The 21,007-nt window shown below is 37.8% G+C and overlaps 1 protein-coding gene across 1 annotated transcript; it reads left to right on the forward strand.

Moving 5' to 3' along the window:
* The first annotated feature begins 19,407 nt into the window (after positions 1 to 19,407).
* Positions 19,408 to 20,007, forward strand: LOC132622780 (SKP1-like protein 1B). Its single transcript, XM_060337444.1, has one exon. The coding sequence runs from the start codon at positions 19,515 to 19,517 to the stop codon at positions 19,965 to 19,967; it is 453 nt and encodes a 150-aa protein (XP_060193427.1). The 5' UTR covers positions 19,408 to 19,514; the 3' UTR covers positions 19,968 to 20,007.
* Positions 20,008 to 21,007: the final 1,000 nt, after the last annotated feature.

Here is a 21,007-nt window from a genome sequence, read left to right on the forward strand (position 1 = left end):
CTTTGGTCAAAAATTTTGAAAAACATTTTCTTTAGCAAAACAAGTTCCTCAAAAATGCGGAAAATGCCCTAATAAAAGTAGGAAAAACAAGTCTATAAGTGCATTCCATCAACCACCCATCCACTCCCACCACCCCACCCCACCCCACCCCCACGCCTACCTCACGCACCAACCCCTGCCCCACTCATTGGAAAAAAAATAATAATTTTGTTTTGAAAAAAAAGTTTTTGATTTTTTTTTTTTGGTTTTTTGCACCCCACCCCACCCCCACCCGCAGTCAAACCCCACCCCTGTGCCACGCTCACCCCACCCCATCCTCACCCCACGCACCCCTGCCCCACCCCCGACCCCCTCCCAAAAAAAAATAATTTTGTTTTGAAAAAAAAGTTTTGAATTTTTTTTTTTTTGCACCACCCCACCCCACTCCTGCCCCACCCCCACCCCTGCTTCCAGCCCACTCCACCCCCACCCAATTTTTTTTTTTTAATTTTTTGCACCACCCCACCCCACTCCTGCCCCACCCCCACCCCACCCACCCCTGCTTCCAGCCCACTCCACCCCCACCCAAAAAAAATTAATTTTGTTTTGAAAAATAAGTTTTGAATTTTTTTTTGTTTTTTGCCCCACCCCTGCCCCACCCACTCCTGCCCCCTCCCCCCGGCCAAAAATAATTTTGTTTTGAAAAAAAAGTTTTGATTTTTTTTTTGTTTTTTGTACCACCCTGCCTCACCCCCACCCCACCGCCCCCTGCCCTCAGCCCACCCTACCCCCACCCACCCCCTCCAAAAATAATTAATTTTGTTTTGAAATTTTTTTTTTTTTTTGGTATTTTGCACCGCCCCACGCCACCCCACCCACTCCTGCCTCACCCCCACCCCCCCCCCCCCCCCCAAAAAAAAATTTGTTTTGAATAAAAGTTTTGTTTTTTTTTTTTTTGGTTTTTTGGCCCACCTCCACCCCCCTTTCCTGACACCCCACCACTCCCTCCAAAAAAATTGAGAGTGGGGGGTTGGGGTGGAGTTGTGGGGCTTGGGTGGGTATTTTCCTGAAAATGTTTTCTACCAACCAAAAGAACATGAGAAAATAAGTAAGAAATCTACTTATTTTCCGCTACCCAAACGAACATGAGAAAATAAGTAGAAATTCATTTATTTTTCAAGAACACATTTTTCAGAAAAACATTTTCCTTCATACCGAACACACCCTTAGTTAAAGAAATGCAAGGACAAGGAGCAATGGATAGTACTGGCACAACTCTATGCTCGTCAGTAAGATTAGGTATCAGAGGTGAACCTAAAATTTCTGGAGCATGGGTTCACCACTAAAATAAAAAAGTATTAAGCGGGAATTGATCCCTAGTCCCCTAGATAAATAACTCAACTTTCAACCAAGTGCACCATTTAGTCTTTTGTAGTATGTGTTCTAGTAGGTATTATTATACTAAATTTAGAAAATATATACATAAAATACCTAGTTTTACGGCGAGACCATGTGTTCACGTGCTCAAAAAATAGGGCCTAAAATTACCCCTGCTAGGTATAATAAGGGTGCGACCTTGTGGAGGGTCATTTACAAAAAAGAATACTCGGAAGAAAATTGGTACTAGCTTGGCCCGACATAGGAAGTAATAAACTGTAATATCTTCATATTGTTTCGTCGCACAACTATGTCTTTCAGGCATATTTGGAGTTAATTCTTTAGATGGTCACTCAAATTTTGCGTATTATCTCTTAAATAACTTTTGTTTCTTATAGGACCACATAATCATTCAACTATCACAATTTTCCTCAAAAAACAAAACCCCACAAAAGCCTTATCTCTCCTACTTGGCACGTCATGTCTTATTAAAACCCATTTTTTTTAATAAAAATATTTAACTCATATTCATCAAACCCATTTAACCCAAAATGACCCCGTGATAAACTTTCGCTCTAACATTTTTTATTTTTTATTTTTAAGTAGATCTTATGGTGACCTATGTGAAATAATAGTAATAATTTAATTTTTATAGTGCCTGATAAATGAGGAAGTGCTAGCTATATATTTGGGTTCTCAATGTTCAGTCATGAAAGGTTATGCAGAAGAGTCTAACATGTAATTGCCTATCTAGTAGCCCAGGTTGATTACACAGAATCACTTGCTCGCTAAATTTTTGGAAAAGCTCACGAACCTCACCAAGCTAAGTATTCCAGGTTGATGTTGTTATATCAAGGTTCAAAGTTGCACAGTTCTGGGTGAAGATCGATTGGGAACCCTTTTCAACTAACACATCTTCATTTTTTTAAGGCAATATAGAAATTAAACTAATTATTTTACATGTGTCACCTTAATATTAACTTAAATCGGAAAAAATAAGCTAGAGCTAAAGTTCATTCCTTTGCTTCTTAACCGGTCATTTTTTATTGGGTAAGATATGGGTTGAGTTAAATGAGTTTGATGAATATGAGTTAAATAAGTTTATTAATTAAAAAATTGGGCTTTAATTTGACATGGCATGCCAAGTAGGAGAGAATGAGACTTTTGAGATGTTTTGTATTTTTTTAGGAAAATAGTAATAGTTGAATGACTTTGTGGTCCTAAAAGAAAGAAAAGTGATTTTGAGAGGTAATTCTCAAAGATTGGATGACCATCTAGGGAATTAACTTGGCATATTTGCCAATTGGTTACGTAGAGCATGCATGTGACCTACTTAGAGCCTGTTTGGATTAGCTGGAAAAAAGTGGCTTTTAAGTATAAGTGCTTAAAGTACTGAAAATTATTTTATAAATAAGCAGTTACGTGTTTAGATAAAAGTGCTTTAAAGGGTTTTTAGAAGTAAGGGTAGAATTGGAATTAATAGAAAATATAAGGGATAAAAGGGTAAAGTTATTGGTCAAACTAAAATGGCTTTTAAGCCAAAAAAAATAAGTTGGCGTTGAGCAACTTCTTGGCTGTAGCTTATTTTAAGCACTTTTTAACTTAATTTAAGCTGTTTTCTATTTTTGCCAAACACTCAAATAAGTTAAAAATAACTTATAAGCCAATCCAAACGGGCTCTGATTCAGCTAGTTTCATTCAAAGAAAACTGGGCAATTCTCATAATTGCCCTTCTTTTGGGTTGGCCTTTAAATTTTGCCCCTCATATTTGAAATCTTTAAATGTTGCCCTTCGGCTAAAACCCGTGGGTTCCAGGTTCGAAACTGTAACACCCCGTATCTTGGAACTAAGTTTAGACTCATATCATTAGAGTTTTAGTGGAAAAACTGAAGGTTTGAACGTTTTGCGAAAATGGTTGATATAGATCAAAGTTGAAAGGGTTGACGAACATTGTATTACGCTCAAAGGCTGGAATTAAGGTATGTGAGGCTAACTATCTACGTTAGGGAATAATCATGATTCTCCCTACGCCTCATTCTTCATACTTATCAGTAATTTGACTCAGAATATAGTTTAGCCCTAGATTCATGGTATGGTATAGAACTGTTATCTTCTAGGGTTGCAGTTACAGAATTCGTTCATGGTTGTCACTTTGAACATCATGAACTCAACACGTAATCTTTATAGACTTGTGCATTGTTATCACATGAGTCTCAGCCAGTGTATAACCAGTTATTTGCATGAGTCCCATAATCAGAAACAGTTATCATGCTATCAGCTATAGCCAATCTCAGTCTTGTAAATTGTTAATGTTGAACACGTGTATCTGTATTTTTGGGCCCTAGGCCACAGTTTATGCATACGTATTGCTTGGGCCTGAGGCCACAGTTTTTGTGCACATTATTTGGGCCTTAGGCCACTGTTATATTTACAGTTTTACATGTGATTCTTCATCAAAAACAGGGAGTACTTCAGCTTCTTGCTGTCCTGTTTAGTTCAGTTTCAGTTCCAGTATTTTATTGCTTCAGTTGCTTTACATACCAGTACAATTCAAATGTGCTGATGTCCCTTTTATTGCTTGGGGGCCTGCATCTCGCGATGCAGGCAACGATATATAGGTTGATGACTCAGCTATTTAGGAGTGCACGTATCAGCTACTGGTGAGCCCCAAATTCCTTCGAGGCGTTGTCAGCTATCTAATTAATTCAGTTTATAGACAACTTTATTATTCAGTACTCTTAGAGGCTTCATAGACACAGTTCAGACAGTCAGATATTTGTTATGCTAGCCTTGTAGACAGTTATACTCAGTCGTCCAGTTATTTTGGTGTAGCCATGTTGGCTTCTTTCAGATATGTTCAGATTGTGTAAGTATTTCCGCATTATGATATTTCAGTCAGACTTTTAGTTAATCAACATGTGTTAGTTTTATTTTATAAATTAGTTATTTTTTGGTATCACATGTTGATTCAGCCAGCCAGTTGGTTCGCTCGGTCACATGCAGTCAGGCACCGGGTGCCGTGTTACGTCCAGGCCCAGGTTCGGGGCGTGACAAAGCTAGGTATCAGAGCCCTAGGTTCAAGTGTCTTAGGGAGTCTATGAAGCCGTGTCCAGTGGGGTCTCTTTTATATGTGTGAGGGCCCCACACATATAAACAGTTGACCACCAAGACATTCAGGATTTGTTTCACTTCTTTCATACTCTAGTTCGTGCAGATAGAATAATGCTTTTAGGAATTCTTCTAACTCGTGCAAATTACGTATTTCAGAAATGGCTCCTAAAAGGAAGTACAACAAGAAAAATACAGCTACTAGCCAGAGGGCTACCGTTGACGCAGCAACAGAAGGGGGCACTCATGCCCAGGCAGCCGCCACAGCTAATGCCGCTGCAGCTAATGCCGCTGCTGCGCCTCCCAATACTTCGAATGTGGATGTTAGAGGAGCTATTCAGCTGCTCACTCAAATTTTGGCAAATCAGCCCCAGCGACAGGAAACAACCCCTAGCTCAGGTGCTAGTAGTGGGTCAAACAGTTTTAGGACTCAGGAGTTTATGCGGATGAAGCCGCCAGTGTTCACAGGGTCAAAGAAGGAGGAAGACCCCCAGAATTTCATTGATGGACTCTAGAAAATATTTCGTGTGATGCATGCTACTGATACAGAGGCAACAGAACTCGGAGCTTTCCAGCTGCAAGATGTGGCCCATATTTGGTATGAGACATGGGAACAGTCTCGAGGGGAGGATGCACCTTATGCTACTTGGGATGAATTTGCAAACGCTTTTATTGAGCATTTCATGCCAATTGAGGTTAGAGAAGCCAAGGCTATAGAGTTTGAGAATCTGAGGCAAAAGGACATGACTGTTCAGGACTATTACCTCAAGTTCGTGTCATTGTCCAGACATGCTCCTCACATGGTTCCTGCTATGAGAGCCGTGGTTTCAAGATTTGTACTTGGGCTTAAACCCGAGTTGCACAGGGATGCCAACACAGTTGCTCAGAACGACAAGATGACTATTTCCAAGATACTGGCATTCGTGCAAGGTAACGAGACAAGGATGAAGGAAGAAGAAGCCCTGCAGAAGCAAAAAGATAGAGAGTTCAACAAGAGGGCTAAGTCTGTTGGTAATTTCAGTCAGGGAGGATCTCAGGGAGGTAGCAACCGTTAGTTCTTTAAGAATAGGTCATCAAGACCTGCTCCCTCGACAGCTAGTGCTCCATCTCAGAGGTCCAAGTTTAACCAGAAAGGCCGGAACTTCGGAACGGCAGGCTCACAGTCACAGGCCAGCATGACCGACCGTGGTTTTCAACACCCTACTTGCAACACTTGTGGTAAGAGACATTCAGGAGTATGCCGTTCGGGCAGGGATGGTTGTTTTGGGTGTGGTCAGCCAGGTCATTTTCTGCGGGATTGTCCGTCCGCAAGACAGAATACCGAAGGTAACAGTAATATAGCTCAGTCCATAAATTCAGCAGCTCCCCAAAATTCCCAAGCCCAGCAGGGGCGCGGAGCAACAAAATCCGGTAATACGGGCGGTGGTCAGAACCGTCTGTATGCACTGTCAGGTCGCTAGGATACAGAGGCTCGTGGAGATGTTGTCACAGGTATGCTAACAGTCTTTGCCTTCGATGTATTTGCTCTAATTGACCTAGGATCCACTCTATCTTATGTAACCCCGTATATTGCTAAGAAATTTGGGATAGAGCCCGAAAAGTTGCATGAACCTTTCGAAGTATCCACACCGGTTGGGGAATCAGTTATAGCTAGGCGTATCTATAGGGGTTGTCCAGTGTTAATCTACCACCGCAGCACCATAGCAGACTTAATAGAATTGGAGATGGTAGATTTTGACGTAATTATGGGTATGGATTGGTTAGAGTCCTGTTATGCCTCTGTGGGTTGTAGAACCAAAACTGTGACATTTGATTTTCCCGATGAACTTATAGAATGGAAAGGTAATTCAGTAGCACCTAGGGGTAGATTTATTTCCTACCTTAGAGCCAGAAAAATGATCTCCAAGGGGTATATTTACCACTTAGTTTGAGTCGGGGATGCAGATGCCCAGACTCCAGCTCTTCAGTCAGTACCAGTTGTCAGTGAGTTTCCAGAAGTCTTTCCAGATGACCTACCCGGAGTCCCTCCTGATAGGGAAATTGACTTTGGAATTGATTTATTTCCTGGCACTAAGCCGATATCTATTCCGTCATATAGGATGGCCCCAGCAGAGTTAAAGGAGTTGAAAGTTCAGTTGAAGGATCTTCTTGATAAGGGATTTATAAGGCCAAGTATCTCACCTTGGGGCACACCAGTCTTGTTTGTCCGAAAGAAGGATGGATCCTTGCGTATGTGTATAGACTACCGCCAGTTGAACAAGGTCACCATTAAAAATAAGTATCCTCTTCCCAGAATAGATGACCTATTTGATCAACTTCAGGGTGCTCAGTGTTATTCCAAGATTGACCTCAGATCAGGCTACCATCAGTTAAAGGTTAAGGAAGTTGACATTCCGAAGACCGCTTTCATAACCCGTTATGGTCATTTTGAATTTCTTGTCATGTCGTTTGGGTTGACGAATGGACCAACAGCTTTCATGGATCTTATGAACAGAGTCTTTAAGACTTATCTTGATTTATTCGTCATTTTGTTTATTGATGACATATTGGTGTATTCCTGTAGTGAGACAGATCATGCAGAGCATCTCATAATAGTGTTGCAGACACTCAAGGATCGTGAGCTTTATGAAAAATTCTCAAAGTGCGAGTTTTGGCTTAAGTCAGTGGCATTCTTAGGCCATGTGATTTCAGGTGAAGGTGTTAAGGTGGACCTTCAGAAAATTGACGCTGTCAAGAACTGGCCCAGACCCACCTCAGCATCAGACATCAGAAGTTTCTTGGGCCTGGCAGGTTATTATAGGCGTTTTGTTGAGGGATTTTCCTCTATCTCAGCTCCGTTGACTAAGTTGACTCAGAAGAAAGTCAAATTCCAATGGTCAGATGCATGTGAGCAGAGTTGAAGAAGAGTTGAAGAAGAGATTGACTTCTGCTCCAGTTTTGACACTACCAGAGGGAACCGAGGGATTAGTTGTTTATTGTGATGCTTCGGGAGTTGGTCTCGGATGTGTTTTAATGCAGCATGGTAAGGTTGTTACTTATGCGTCTAGAAAGCTTAAGACTCATGAGAATAATTATCCAACCCATGAATTAGAGTTAGCAGCTGTGGTTTTTGCACTCAAGATATGGCGACACTACTTGTATGGAGTACATGTGGATATTTTCACCGATCATAAAAGCCTGCAATATATTTTCAAGCAAAGAGAGTTGAATCTTAGGCAGAGAAGATGGCTCGAATTGTTTAAGGACTATGATGTGGATATTCTCTATCATCCAGGGAAGGCAAATATTGTAGCCGATGCTCTCAGTCGGCGTTCCATGGGAAGTTTAGTTCATGTCGAGGCAGAAAAGCGAACTATGACAAAGGAAGTCCACCGCTTAGCAAGCCTAGGAGTTCGACTTCTAGACTCTGGAGATGGTGGAGTTGTTGTTCAGAACATGGCTGAATCCTCCTTAGTAGCAGAAGTGAAAGAAAAACAGTTTAGTGATCCCTGCCTGTTATAGCTGAAGGAGGAAATTCACAAACACAAGACTACGGCCTTTGAACAAGGGGGAGATGATGGTACTTTGAGGTACAGAGGCAGACTATGCGTTCCAGACATAGATGGGCTTAGAGATCGGATTATGTCTGAAGCCCATAATTCCAGGTATTCCATTCACCCAGGTTCCACAAAGATGTATCATGATCTTAAGGAGATTTATTGGTGGAATGACATGAAGAAGAATGTAGTAGATTTTGTGGCTAAGTGTCTAAATTGCCAGCAAGTGAAAGACGAACACCAAAGGCCAGGTGGGTTGGCTCAGAACATAGACATTCCCGTCTGGAAATAGGAGATGATAAACATGGATTTCATAACAGTTTTACCTCGCTCTTTTTGAAAGCATGATTCGATTTGGGTGATTGTAGATCGACTTACCAAGTCAGCTCACTTCTTGCCAGTGAAGACTACAGATTCGACAGAAGATTATGCCAAGTTATATATTCAAGAAATCATCTGATTGCATGGGACTCATTTGTCCATAATTTCAGACCGTGGTGCTCAGTTTACTGCGAACTTTTGGAAATCCTTTCAGAAAGGATTGGGCACAAGGGTGAACCTCAGCACAGTTTTTCATCCTCAGACAGATGGACAGGCAGAGCGTACTATTCAGACTCTTGAGGACATGTTGAGAGCATGTGTGTTGACATCCAATTTTGTCCCTCCTTTATTTAATTTACTCGGGTTTCTAAATTTATTGACGAGCTAAATATTCTATTTTCATAATATTTTTATTGCTACTACTATTAATATCACTACTTATATTTTTGACATTATGAGCATTACTTCATCATAAATCTTGAATAGCTAGTCATCGTTTTCATTTTCGGGTCTGGACTCGCTAAATCAATTACAAGACAACACTTTACAATTTTTTTTTTTACATTATTAATTATTTATTATCTTTACATAACATATATTATACCAGTTATTAAATTAGAAGCCCAAAAATAATTAAATAGCGGAGGAATGGTCAACAATTTTCAGCCAATTAATAGCCCAAAATACAAATACAATATCATTTTCATACCCAAATAAACAACCCACATTTTTTAAATACCTAACCCACATTTCAATCCACATTTTTCAGCCCACTATCATTCCAATTCGTCCAACCCATTAACCAAAACCGACCCGACCCGGTCCACTTCCTCTCCTCTTCAACCCTAATCCCTTTCTTTCCCTCATTTTTTTTCTCCACCTCTTTACTCCCTTCCTTTCTCTCCCTTTCACCCCTCACACCTCTGCTCCCACTCTCCTCTCTCTCCCACACACCCCTTCCACTCATCATCTGCCATCCCACGTTCCCCTCCACTTCTATGCCATCCCACTCTCCCCTGTCTCCCTCACGTTCTCTCCACTCTCTCTCTCTCCCACGTTTCGTCTCTGCCATATCCATGTCTGTCCCCCACGCTCTGTCATACACTACTCTCTCATACGCTCCCCTCTCTTTTCTATAAAAGGGAGAATACAACGATCTGAAAGGGGAGAGATTCTTCACTTTTCCACTACAGTTTTAGTCTTATTTTGTGCTATTTCTACTGGTTTTCGAGTTCTTGGGAGGGATTTTTGGTCTTAGAACAGAGGGGATTTTTGGAGCAAAAAACCCGAATCAACTTTAGAAAACAAAACGAAAACCCCCCACAAAACACAAGTTTTAATCAACAAAGACAGCGAACAATTACTCTATTTGCCCTTTCATTTTCTGTTTAAAACTTTAATTTCTTCAATCGATTTTGAGTTCGTCTTGTTCGAAACATAGATTCGACGACTTCGACACCCCGTTCACTGCACCCGTGAAAGGTAACCGTTCTCCCTTTTCTTAGTATTAAATATCCATGCATGAATTAATTACGTGTTTAGTTTAGTCATATGTTGGTTGATGTGCTGCATTTAGCTGCTGGATATGGATTTAATTGTAGTATGATTAGATATTATTAAGTTCAATTTATAACTGGTTTGTTACCATTTCGTTTCAGCTGATTAAGTAGGCTGGTAGTATAACCATAATGTAATTTTCCTCCCTCACTTTAGTTTTATTTTAGTTCTGCATGTTTGAACTCCGCAATTAGACTAGTTAGTTTCAATCTGTTGTGCTATATTGTTGGTTTGTGTGCTATGGGAGTTCTAATAATGTAGTATTTCTTTAAGTTCTTCTAAATGTAGAACTAAAGCGTGAAACTGCAGGCTGATTAGTTTAAGATGATGTTGGCCTTTCTTTTATTATTAAAGTACTACTCTAAGAAATGTTTGATGTTATTATTGGGTAATGACTGTGTTTTGGTGGGATCGTAAAGCGATAAGAATGCCAATTTGTTTTTTTTTTATCTTAAGTGTTGTTTCCAAATGAGAGTTTAGGAATTCCAAATCGTTTTAGCACTTATCTTTCGGGATTAAAGAAAGATTTAAAACAGTAGTATTGAATCTGACTGGAAATATGCTATCCCTGTTTTACTGAAAATTTGCATTAGTCTATATAGCCTTGGCTTTTATTTCTCATTTTTAAAAACAAGAAACTTGCCATTCTCCTGAAGATGAAGTTTCATTTAGACTTGATATAGGTTTAAGCACTTCCATTTGTTTCTATTTATTGGAAGCATGCCTTATGATTTCAAAAGTTGAATCTGGTTTTTTGTATCAACATGCCTAAAGGGCTAAGTCCAGCATACTTTGAGTATTCAGATAAAGCATTTGTTGCAACATTATGACACTGTTATATTTGATATCTAGTTTAGTCTTCTTTGCTTGCTTATTGTTTAGTAAGTTCTAAGTTGGGGTCCCTAAAATGATTTTTATAAATATCACCCTACCTTCGGCTATTTCTCTGGTAGAAGCTGACATGAACTATGAATAAAGTACTTTGCTGGTTAAGAGAGTTGATAGAGTCGAGTGAATCGAATAGTGAGGGGAAGATACTTGTGAGGAATATGAATGCTGGCTCTACAAGGGTCTAGATGTTTGTTGTTTATTCTAAAAGAAATAACTTGGGGTTCCTGCATATTTTCCTTGGCTGTATGGAGATTGTTTTTACACTTCTTTCTCCAAGCTACTTGGTGTTCAGACAACATATTTGCAAATTAGGATCTTGCGTGGTCTGATAGATAGCATTGCAAAGTAAAATAGGAGCTCCTGGTAGCTGAAAATATAGTTCCTACTTTCCTTTTATCCCCTCTTCGTATATTATGCGTATGCAAGTATTTTTCTCCTGTGTTATTGGGTGTTGCTTTAGGCTTCAAAGGTTAAAATGTTCTGTGAAGTGAATCTAGACATCTTGCCATCCTAATATGCATATGTGTGATTTTAAATTCCCATAGTGAAATTCAGCTTTCCTGTTTTGAGAGGTGCTTGTTCTGAAGAGATATATGTTGACTGTGTTTGACATGTTGCTGTGGGATTGCTGGTTTTCAGTAGCTGATTTTGTTTTCTGCTGAATTAAAATTCTGCCGAAGCAGTGTTATAAAAGATCTATGTGGGTTGTTTGAATATGAATTCTAGTGTCTTTCATCTATATATATTCGCCCACGTTTTGAGCTATGTCGCGTAGGCAGGAACTATATGATCGTAAACGAGAATTTAGTAAAATACTTATGTGATCGTCTTGTTTACTTTTGTACATTATTAAGTATTATCTTACTTCTTTTAACTCTTTCTTTTCTTTCATTTTTTATGCATGTCGCATACGAGTCCGAGGGACTCGTTTTTCTCCCGCATTTGGCGTTGGGCTAAAAGCCCAACATGAAATTCTCCACCATCCTTCCCTGTCCGCAGCCAACTAAGAAGATAAAATATGGGCTAAGTTCAATAGCAGCAGCAATCTGTAGTAATTAGTCTCAATGGGCCGGTTCATCCGAGTTCATACTACTGGGCTGAATCCCAATGGCAACAGTGGCAGCAAACAGCAGCAGTCCTAAATGGGCTGAGCCCATTCACATTACATCTACTCTTCTATTTTATTTTGTGTGCATTTAACATATATTGTATGACTAACATTTTGTGCTTGTTAATTAAGATAAACTTTAATAACATTGAGGTTTTTAGTTTAGTAATGGGTAGTTAATTTCACAAATTACATTCAATTCTATTTTCTAAATTATTTATAGTATCTATAATATTTACTTGGAGTAATTGATTTTTCAAAATGGTATGCCTACATATTTTCAAGCTAGAGTGAATCAAGATTCACTCTTACTATCTTAGAAGTTTAAAACGTAACAAATCTTACACTAACGTTAATTTATTCTAAGAAATAAAAGCCAATTAGTTTTAACAGATAGCTTTTTTCACTTTAATTCCTTTCCAACACTTGAAATACATATTTGTTTGAAACAACCTTAGTGCAATATATACATTAAGCTATTAGTCTTTATATGGAATCTTTAAAATTTATTTAACATTGATCTTACAATAACTCTTTTAAATTTGTGGGTCGGCATAACTCACTTTTCCTTCAAATACATATAAACATCATATGTCCTTTTCTTTTTAGTTTATCTTAAACTCTTTATGCAACTATTATTTTTCTACAAGTGTTACTTTAAATAACTTTAGGAATACTTATAAGATATTTTCTTAAACATTTAAAACATTACATTTACACTTAGCATAATTAAATTTTAGTCCGGTCGGTTAACCATTGTTAATGGGTCTTAAAGGGTGCCTAATACCTTCCCTTTAGACTAATTGAACCCTTACCCAGAATCATAAGTTTCGCAGACCTTAAACAGAGTTAACTTTAAATATAACTTTAATAAACTTTAGGTGTCCTAATTCACCATAAATAATTAGGTGGTGACTCCTTAAAAACAACAAAAACAGGAATCTCCAATATGTCGTACTTCTACTTTAACTCCCGGGTTAAAAAATGGGGTGTGACAATGTGTCCTAGATTTCAAAGGTAATTGGGATTACCATTTGCCTCTCATTGAGTTTTCTTATAATAACAGTTAACACTCTAGTATCCATATGTCACCGTTTGAGGCCTTGTATGGGCGGAGATGTAGATCGCCAATTAGTTGGTTTGAGGTTGGGGAAGCAGAGTTGTTAGGACCAGATTTGGTCTATCAGGCTATAGAGAAGGTCAAGTTGATATAGAAGCGTTTGAAAACGGCTCAGAATTGCCAGAAGTTTTACACAAATGTGAGACAGAGAGATTTAGAGTTTGAAGTTAATGACTGGGTATTTCTTAAGCTCTCACCTAGAAAGAGTGGCATGAGATTTGGTAAGAAGGGGAAGCATAGTCCCGCCATATTGGACCATACAGAATCCAATGAAAGGTTGGTCAATTGGCTTATGAGCTTGAGTTTCCACATGACTTGATTATTGTGCATCTAGTGTTTCATGTGTCCATGTTGAGAAAGTGTGTGGGAGACCCGTCATTGGTTGTCCTGACTGATAGCATAACAGTCAATAATAATTTGACTTATGAAGAAGTACCAGTGAAAATCCTTGATCGCCATGTCACAAGTTAAGGAATGAGGAGGTAGCCCTAGTAAAGGTTTTGTGGCGAAGTCAAAAAGTTGAAAAGGCTACATGGGAAACAGAAGAAGACATGAAGTCCAGCTATCCCTAACTCTTTGAAGAATCAGCAGAAACCGGTGAAGGTATTGTACCTTCCCCTCTCAGATCATTCCTTCTATAGTTTCTACATTATCAGTATTCAGCATGTTAGACAGTCAGCTTAGTAGTTGTCCAGTTCAACAAATAATTCAGTTCAGACCCTTTTCAGTCCAGTTTTCATGTGCTCATGTCAGTTAGTGTGCACATGTCTCGGCAGTCACTCTTTATCAGAATCCATCATTCGAGGACGAATGATCCCAAGGGGGAGAAACTGTAACACCCCGTATCTTGGAACTAAGTTTAGACTCATATCATTAGAGTTTTAGTGGAAAAACTGAAGGTTTGAACGTTTTGCGAAAATGGTTGATAGGCCTACTTCGGGCAGCGATAACTCCTTGATTAGTTGGGAATTTGGGAAAGTACCCTTAATGAAAGTTGTAGTACGTAGAAATACCTTTCTAATGATATAAGGACCAGTCCAATCAGATATCGGAGCAAGGAGATATGATCGTCTCAATATGGCTAATAGTACGGCACTTAAAATTCTATAGAATCGGCTAAGTTTTCGATACGTCCGCCTTCAAGTAAACTTTCGTGCAAAATATGTTGGGAATTTGAGGAAACTTAAAACATGAAATTTGTAGCCCTTTGAAATATCTGTCCAACGGTATATTGTGGAGCCCAAACAGAGCTGTGTACCAAAAGTTATGTCCATTTTACCGAACACTGTGCGGAACCTACACCCGTCGCTTCTCGAAGCGCGTGAGCGCGCGTGCGATGGCCCCGCATCGCGGGACAATCGGGCAAGTCTGAGTATTGAGCTGCAGAATATCGCGTGATGCACCCGTATCGCGGACCCATCGCGAAACAGGTCGATTTCTGGTTAAAAGTTGGGATTTCGCGTTTTAAGTTATATTTAACCTTGGGGTTTATTTTCCTAACAACCCTAGTCACGAAAAATCACCCTAAAGTCAGAGGGAACAAGTTCCAAGCCTCAAGAACCATATAAGGTAAGTTTTATCATGATTCTAGATTGAATTCAAGTCTTTAATCTCTTTCTAACTTGAGTAAACCCTTCTAATCAATAGAGTTGTGAGTGAAACATTATTGTTGGGCGTGAAAACCCTAGAACTCGTATTCAAGAGGATTGACCGTCAAAAGGGTAATGCTTCTACACTCTAATCATTCATAATAGTGAATTGATGAGTTCTTGGGAGAATAGTAAATGGGTTTAGTAAAGAGAATTACACGAACTATAGTAGGATTTTGGATTGTTGACTTGAGATTTTTATAATGATATGGGTGATGGAGAATGATGTTAATTACACCTAATTGAGATTCTAGAATCACCTAGAAGTAATAGAATGGGAATTAGGTGAAGAAACACCATTAATGAGATTGTGGAGCTTTATGCCTACTAAGTGTTTGATGAAATGCTTAGGTGACCAAAGCATGAATATTATTGCTAATATAGAATCCCTTTGACTTGTATTGACATAGATCAAAGTTGAAAGGGATGACGAACATTGTATTACACTCAAAGGCTGGAATTAAGGTATGTGAGGCTAACTATCTACGTTAGGGAATAATCATGATTCTCCCTACGCCTCATTCTTCATACTTGTCAATAATTTGACTCAGAATATAGTTTAGCCCTAGATTCATGGTATGGTATAGAACTGTTATCTTCTAGGGTTGTAGTTACAGAATTCGTTCATGGTTGTCACTTTGAACATCATGAACTCAGCACGTAATCTTTATAGACTTGTGCATTGTTATCACATGAGTCTCAGCCAGTGTATAACCAGTTATTTACATGAGTCTCATAATCAGAAACAGTTATCATGCTATCAGCTATAGCCAGTCTCAGTCTTGTAAATTGTTAATGTTGAACACCTGTATCTGTATTTTTGGGCCCTAGGCCACAATTTATGCATACGTATTGCTTGGGTCTGAGGCCACAGTTTTTGTGCACATTATTTGGGCCTTAGGCCACTGTTATATTTACAGTTTTACAGGTGATTCTTCATCCAAAACAGGGAGTACTTCAACTTCTTGCTGTCCTGTTTAGTTCAGTTTCAGTTCCAGTATTTTATTGCTTCAGTTGCTTTACATACCAGTACAATTCAAATGTGCTGATGTCCCTTTTATTGCTTGGGGGCCTGCATCTCGCGATGCAGGCAACGATATACAGGTTGACGACTCAGCTATTTAGGAGTGCACGTATCAGATACTGGTGAGCCCCAAATTCTTTCGGGGCGTTGTCAGCTATCTAGTTAATTCAGTTTATAGACAACTTTATTATTCAGTACTCTTAGAGGCTTCATAGACACAGTTCAGACAGTTAGATATTTGTCATGTTAGCCTTGTAGACAGTTATACTCAGTCGTCCAGTTGTTTTGGTGTAGCCATGTTGGCTTCTTTCAGATATGTTCAGATTGTCTAAGTATTTCCGCATTATGATATTTCAGTCAGAATTTTAGTTAATCAGCATGTGTTAGTTTTATTTTATAAATTAGTTATGTTTTGGTATCACATGTTGATTCAGCCAGCCAGTTGGTTCGCTCGGTCACATGCAGTCAGGCACCGGGTGCCGTGTTACGTCCAGGCCCAAGTTCGGGGCGTGACCGAAACCCCACACAGTCAAAATTTAAAAAAAAAATCGCAAGGCAGAGTTTAAATTTCGCTATGCCCCCACCGGCATACACTTGTGAAGAAATTACCAAAGTTATGTCGGACCCGACATACTTATGCCTTATGGGCAGATTTGGCATAAGTATGCCGGGTTCGGCATAACTTTGGTAATTCCTTCACAAGTTTATGCCGGGTCCGGCATAAAAGTTTGCTCATTAAAAGTATGCCCCCACCGGTAGGGGTGTACAAAGCAAACCGACAAACCGCACCAAACCGATAATCCGAACCAAACCGAGAAAAAAACCCGACTAGTGGTTTGGCTTAACTTGGTTTGGTTTTGAAAAGAAAAACCCAAACACTATTGGTTTGGTTTGGTTTTAACTAAAAAAAGTCAAACCGAATCAAACCAACCCGACATTACATTTATAAAATTTCAAACACATTTTATACATAGAAATATTTATTTATAATGTAATTTATAAATGTTTCTTTAACTTTTTCATAGTTTTTTGTCTTTTAACATATTATTTCAAGCTTGGAATTAGACTTTTGAATGGTTTAATAAGTTTTATAGCCCAATGATATTAGTAACTCAAATAAAACTCAACAAAAATCAAATCAATACTAATGCTAACAAAAGAAATTCATATCTAACACTAGAATGACAATAATTTTGATATCTATTCTTTAGTTTTATATTAGTTTAGAAAGTGAAAATACATAACTTAATTTTATTTTTTTCTTTAATATTTAGTCATGTAATTAATACTTAGTAGTCGTACTTATTTTAGCATGACTTAGTACTTTTAGATTATGATCATTTTTTACATGCCTTATAAATTAGTTATATTTATTGTAGTATGACTTAGTACTTTTAGATTATGATAATTTTATTTTATGCAATTTCATTAATTTTTTTCGTTGAATATTTTAGTACAATGTCATCTCTCATCACGTTTTGTGTTATTTTCTTAATAAATATCTTAATTAGATCGTCGTATCTTACTAGGACTAAAGAAATATTTGAAGTATAAGTTATATGTTTTGTATGAAGACTTTACCGGAAAAAATCCAAAAAACCCGAGCAACCCGAAAAAACCGAGAAAACCCGAGGTTAAAAAACCCGACTTTTGTTGGTTTGGTTTGGTTGATAGATTTAAAAACCCGATGCAATTGGTTTGGTTTGGTCTTTAAAAAACCCGAACCAACCCGGTCCTTGTACACCCCTACCCACCGGCATAAACTTGTTAAGGAATTACCAAAGTTATGTCGGACCCGGCATACTTATGCCAAGTCTGCCCATAAGGCATGAGTATGCCGGGTCCGGCATAAATTTGGTAATTCCTTAACAGACCCGGCATACACGTGACCCAAACCTTGCCTTGCAATTTTTTTTTAATTTATGCTTGAGCGGGGGTTCGAACTCAGAACTTCATAATTTCTGCGTGAACACTCAGAGTTGCAATGCGAAGGGCAAAAATTAAAGACCAGCGATATGAGGGGCATAATTTAAAGACCACAAATATGAGGGGGAAAATTTAAAAACCACCCCAAAAGAAGGGCAATCCGCGCAAAAATCGCTAACTAGTTAAATGGGCTTTAAAAATTAAAACATTCATAGACCTCCTTGATTTAATATCTGAATAAGTAAGAAAAGAGTTTGAGAATAGATTTGTTGGTCATGATCTAAACAGGTCTGAAATACTGTTGCTGAGTAAGAAAAGGGAACAAACTCTTACCTCCTTTCGTGTGGGTCAAAGCCCAAAACGTTTATATCGTGCCTTGCCTCCTTCAGAATTGGAGAGTGTAACTATCCACATCCAGTACGTAACTACACTCAATCCCAAAATTAAAAAGTGTAATTACCCCTCTCAATTACACCCAATTCTCTACTAATCAAGTAATTATTTGGCCAAACAAGCAAGTCAAAGACTCAAAGTGTGTAATTACACCAAATTACACTCAAAACCGATTCCCATGTGTCCTTTCAAATAGGTCCTTTAGAAAGCTCCCTCTATGTTTACCTCGATAAAATTAATTTTTTTGCCATTGAGATATCACATTCACCTCCCTAATTTTCATATTGTTGCAATAAAACATTTTTAAATGATAACTTTTCTTATTAAGAATATATTTCACTAGATTATGAATTTGTCCATTTTATTAATTCTTGTTACACATATAAAAGCTTATGCACGACTCTGGTAGATTAAATGAATTAATTGGGATTTTATGTGTATAAAAGTGAACTGAGAAAATCGAAAATAATTGATTTGCTTTTCTTTTTGATAAAAATGAACTAGATCAAACCATGAACTCCGATAGCGTGCTTCTCTAGCTCGGAGCTTACTCAACAAAAGTTAGCCTCACCAGTGACAAAAATAAATTGACCAACCTACCTCTTGAGAGGTATATTTAAGGAATTCATGTTCCCATTATCCCACCAATATAAGATGGGGCCAGAAATAATAAATTGGGATGGGCATGCCTCTATACCGTGTAAAGAATGAATTTGAAATTAATTCAACCCCAAAAATGAGTTCATGAAGTGAGAATTGCCTATGACCTATCGATGTGGGACACCAACAGATACAAAGAGATTTTCTTACAGAATTTGCTTTCATTAGTGGCCGATGGACGAAGGATCCAAAGGACACGTAGCCAGGGTTAAATCCAAATTCACAGTCTTTTAATTTTTCTTCGCATTCATCAGTTAAAAATTAAGACAAATCGAGTATTATGGCATACCGTGAATTCATTATTATTATTTTTATTCATTAGCTAATTCTGAGTATCTATGTTAACTACGTACATGTCGATATTGAATCCTAAAACATGAATACTTAATAAGTAATTAATTTGTAAAAGTTACTTAATCATATAACATAAAGAGGTTAGAGGATTAAAGGAACAAGGAGCTCTCCAATTTTCCTTTTTAACTTTTCATTAATTAGTCCTAAAGAAGGAAAAAACCTTCCTTTTCCTAATCTGATACGGTCATACGATTAATATAGAATTTTCAAATTAGTTTTTAAGCTTTCATTGTATCACCAAAAAAAAAAAAAAAAAAAAAAAAAACTCATCCTAATCACACATGGTTTATGCAAATTTTCAGCTGCTCTATGGGAAGACAAAGTTTCCCATGCATGTTCTTTTTTTTTTTTTTTTTTTTTGCTTCTCGTTTTTAGCTTCCTACTTCAACCAGGATAGTGAAAACTTGATGCTCTATAAAGCCCTTCAACCCCTTCATGCATTGAAATCATTCAAAGCTCTCTCAAGAAAAACAAAACGCCCCTTATTCAAATATTCATTCACTTCATCATCATGTCTTCAACAAAGCTCTTAACCCTAGAAACTAGCGATGGTGAGGAATTCAAACTGGACGAGGCCATAGCCGTGAAGTCACAAGCCATCAAGAACATGGTTGAAGACGACTGCGTTTCAAACGCCATTCCTCTGCCTAATGTCGATAGCAAAAAAATGACCAAAGTGATCGAATATTGGAAGAAACACTCGGAGGAAGGCGTCTCGAAAGACCAGTTGAATGATTTCGACAAGGGTTTCTTGGAGGTGCACCACTCGGTGCCGTACGATCTTCTTTTAGCCGCTAATTATCTTAATGATAAGGAGCTGATGGATGTAATATGTCAAGAAGTTGCTGATAGGATTAAAGGGAAAACGCCAGAGGAAATACGTAAAGAATTTGACATCAAGAATGATTTTACTCCAGAGGAAGAGGAGAAAATTCGACAAGAGAATGCTTGGGCTTTTGATTGATTTTACAACGCTGTTTTCCTTCTTTTTCTTTTTCTTAAGAGTTAAAACTGTCTAGCTATATCCTCTTTTTTATTGTGGTTCTTTTTTGGTTTTGAGTTGTTCTTTTTGTTTTGCTTTTAGACTTTCTTTGGTTTTGATTGATATGAATTAATTTTTTATGATAAAATTTATCTAGTATAAGTTCCTTTATTTTGTCATTAATTGAAGATATTAAGTGTGAGTACTGCACTACTGCTAATTGATGGCGGTCGTCATTTTAAATTTCTTAGTTAGTTTTATTCTAGTAAATTAGTAAAATTGCCAGCGCTTTGCGCGGTCTTAGTAAACCTCGTTGAATTTAATACTAATTTTTTTCTATTAGGGGTCGTTTGGTTTAAGGTATAAGGTGGGTTATCCCAGCACTAATTTTTATACCATGTTTGGTATAAGGTATAAATTAGTGTTGGGATAAATTTATACCTTGTACTAAACATGGTATAAAAATTAGTGCTGGGATAACCCAACTTATACTTTCTTAACCCACTTGTACTGGGATTATTTTATACCATCTTTTATATGGTATAAAATAATCCCAATAGATGAGATAAATACAATCCCGGGACTAATGTGTCCTTAAACCAAACGACCCCTTAAGGAACAAAAAAAGAAAGAAAGCAAAGCAAATTGTAGAAGAATCTGTCATTGACCATGCCAAAAATTCTGGTGTTACACTTTACTGACAACTAAAAACATTTTCAATATTATTTGTCATAAAGCTATTCCTTTTCTTTTCATTTAGATTGTATGTACCATATATTATCTCACAATTCATAATCGTGAGAAATATTAGTAAATGTATTTCAGGATCAATAAGACATACTATAAATGTATTAGTATCAACTCATACACAGCAATAAGCGACATTCATTCATGAAAAAGCTCATTATTATTCAAAAGATTAATTGGGGAACCAAAAGACTATATGAAAGTATTCAGAGATTTTAACTAAACTCCATATAGACGCAAAGAAATTGAGGATAACCTAACTCCCCTTAATTAAC

This window comes from Lycium barbarum, chromosome 12 (assembly GCF_019175385.1).
Source record: "Lycium barbarum isolate Lr01 chromosome 12, ASM1917538v2, whole genome shotgun sequence".
Taxonomy (NCBI): Eukaryota; Viridiplantae; Streptophyta; class Magnoliopsida; order Solanales; family Solanaceae; genus Lycium; species Lycium barbarum.

Bases quoted from the DNA above. Each gene is read 5' to 3' on its own strand.
- LOC132622780 (XM_060337444.1), top strand. From the start codon at position 19,515: ATGTCTTCAACAAAGCTCTTAACCCTAGAAACTAGCGATGGTGAGGAA.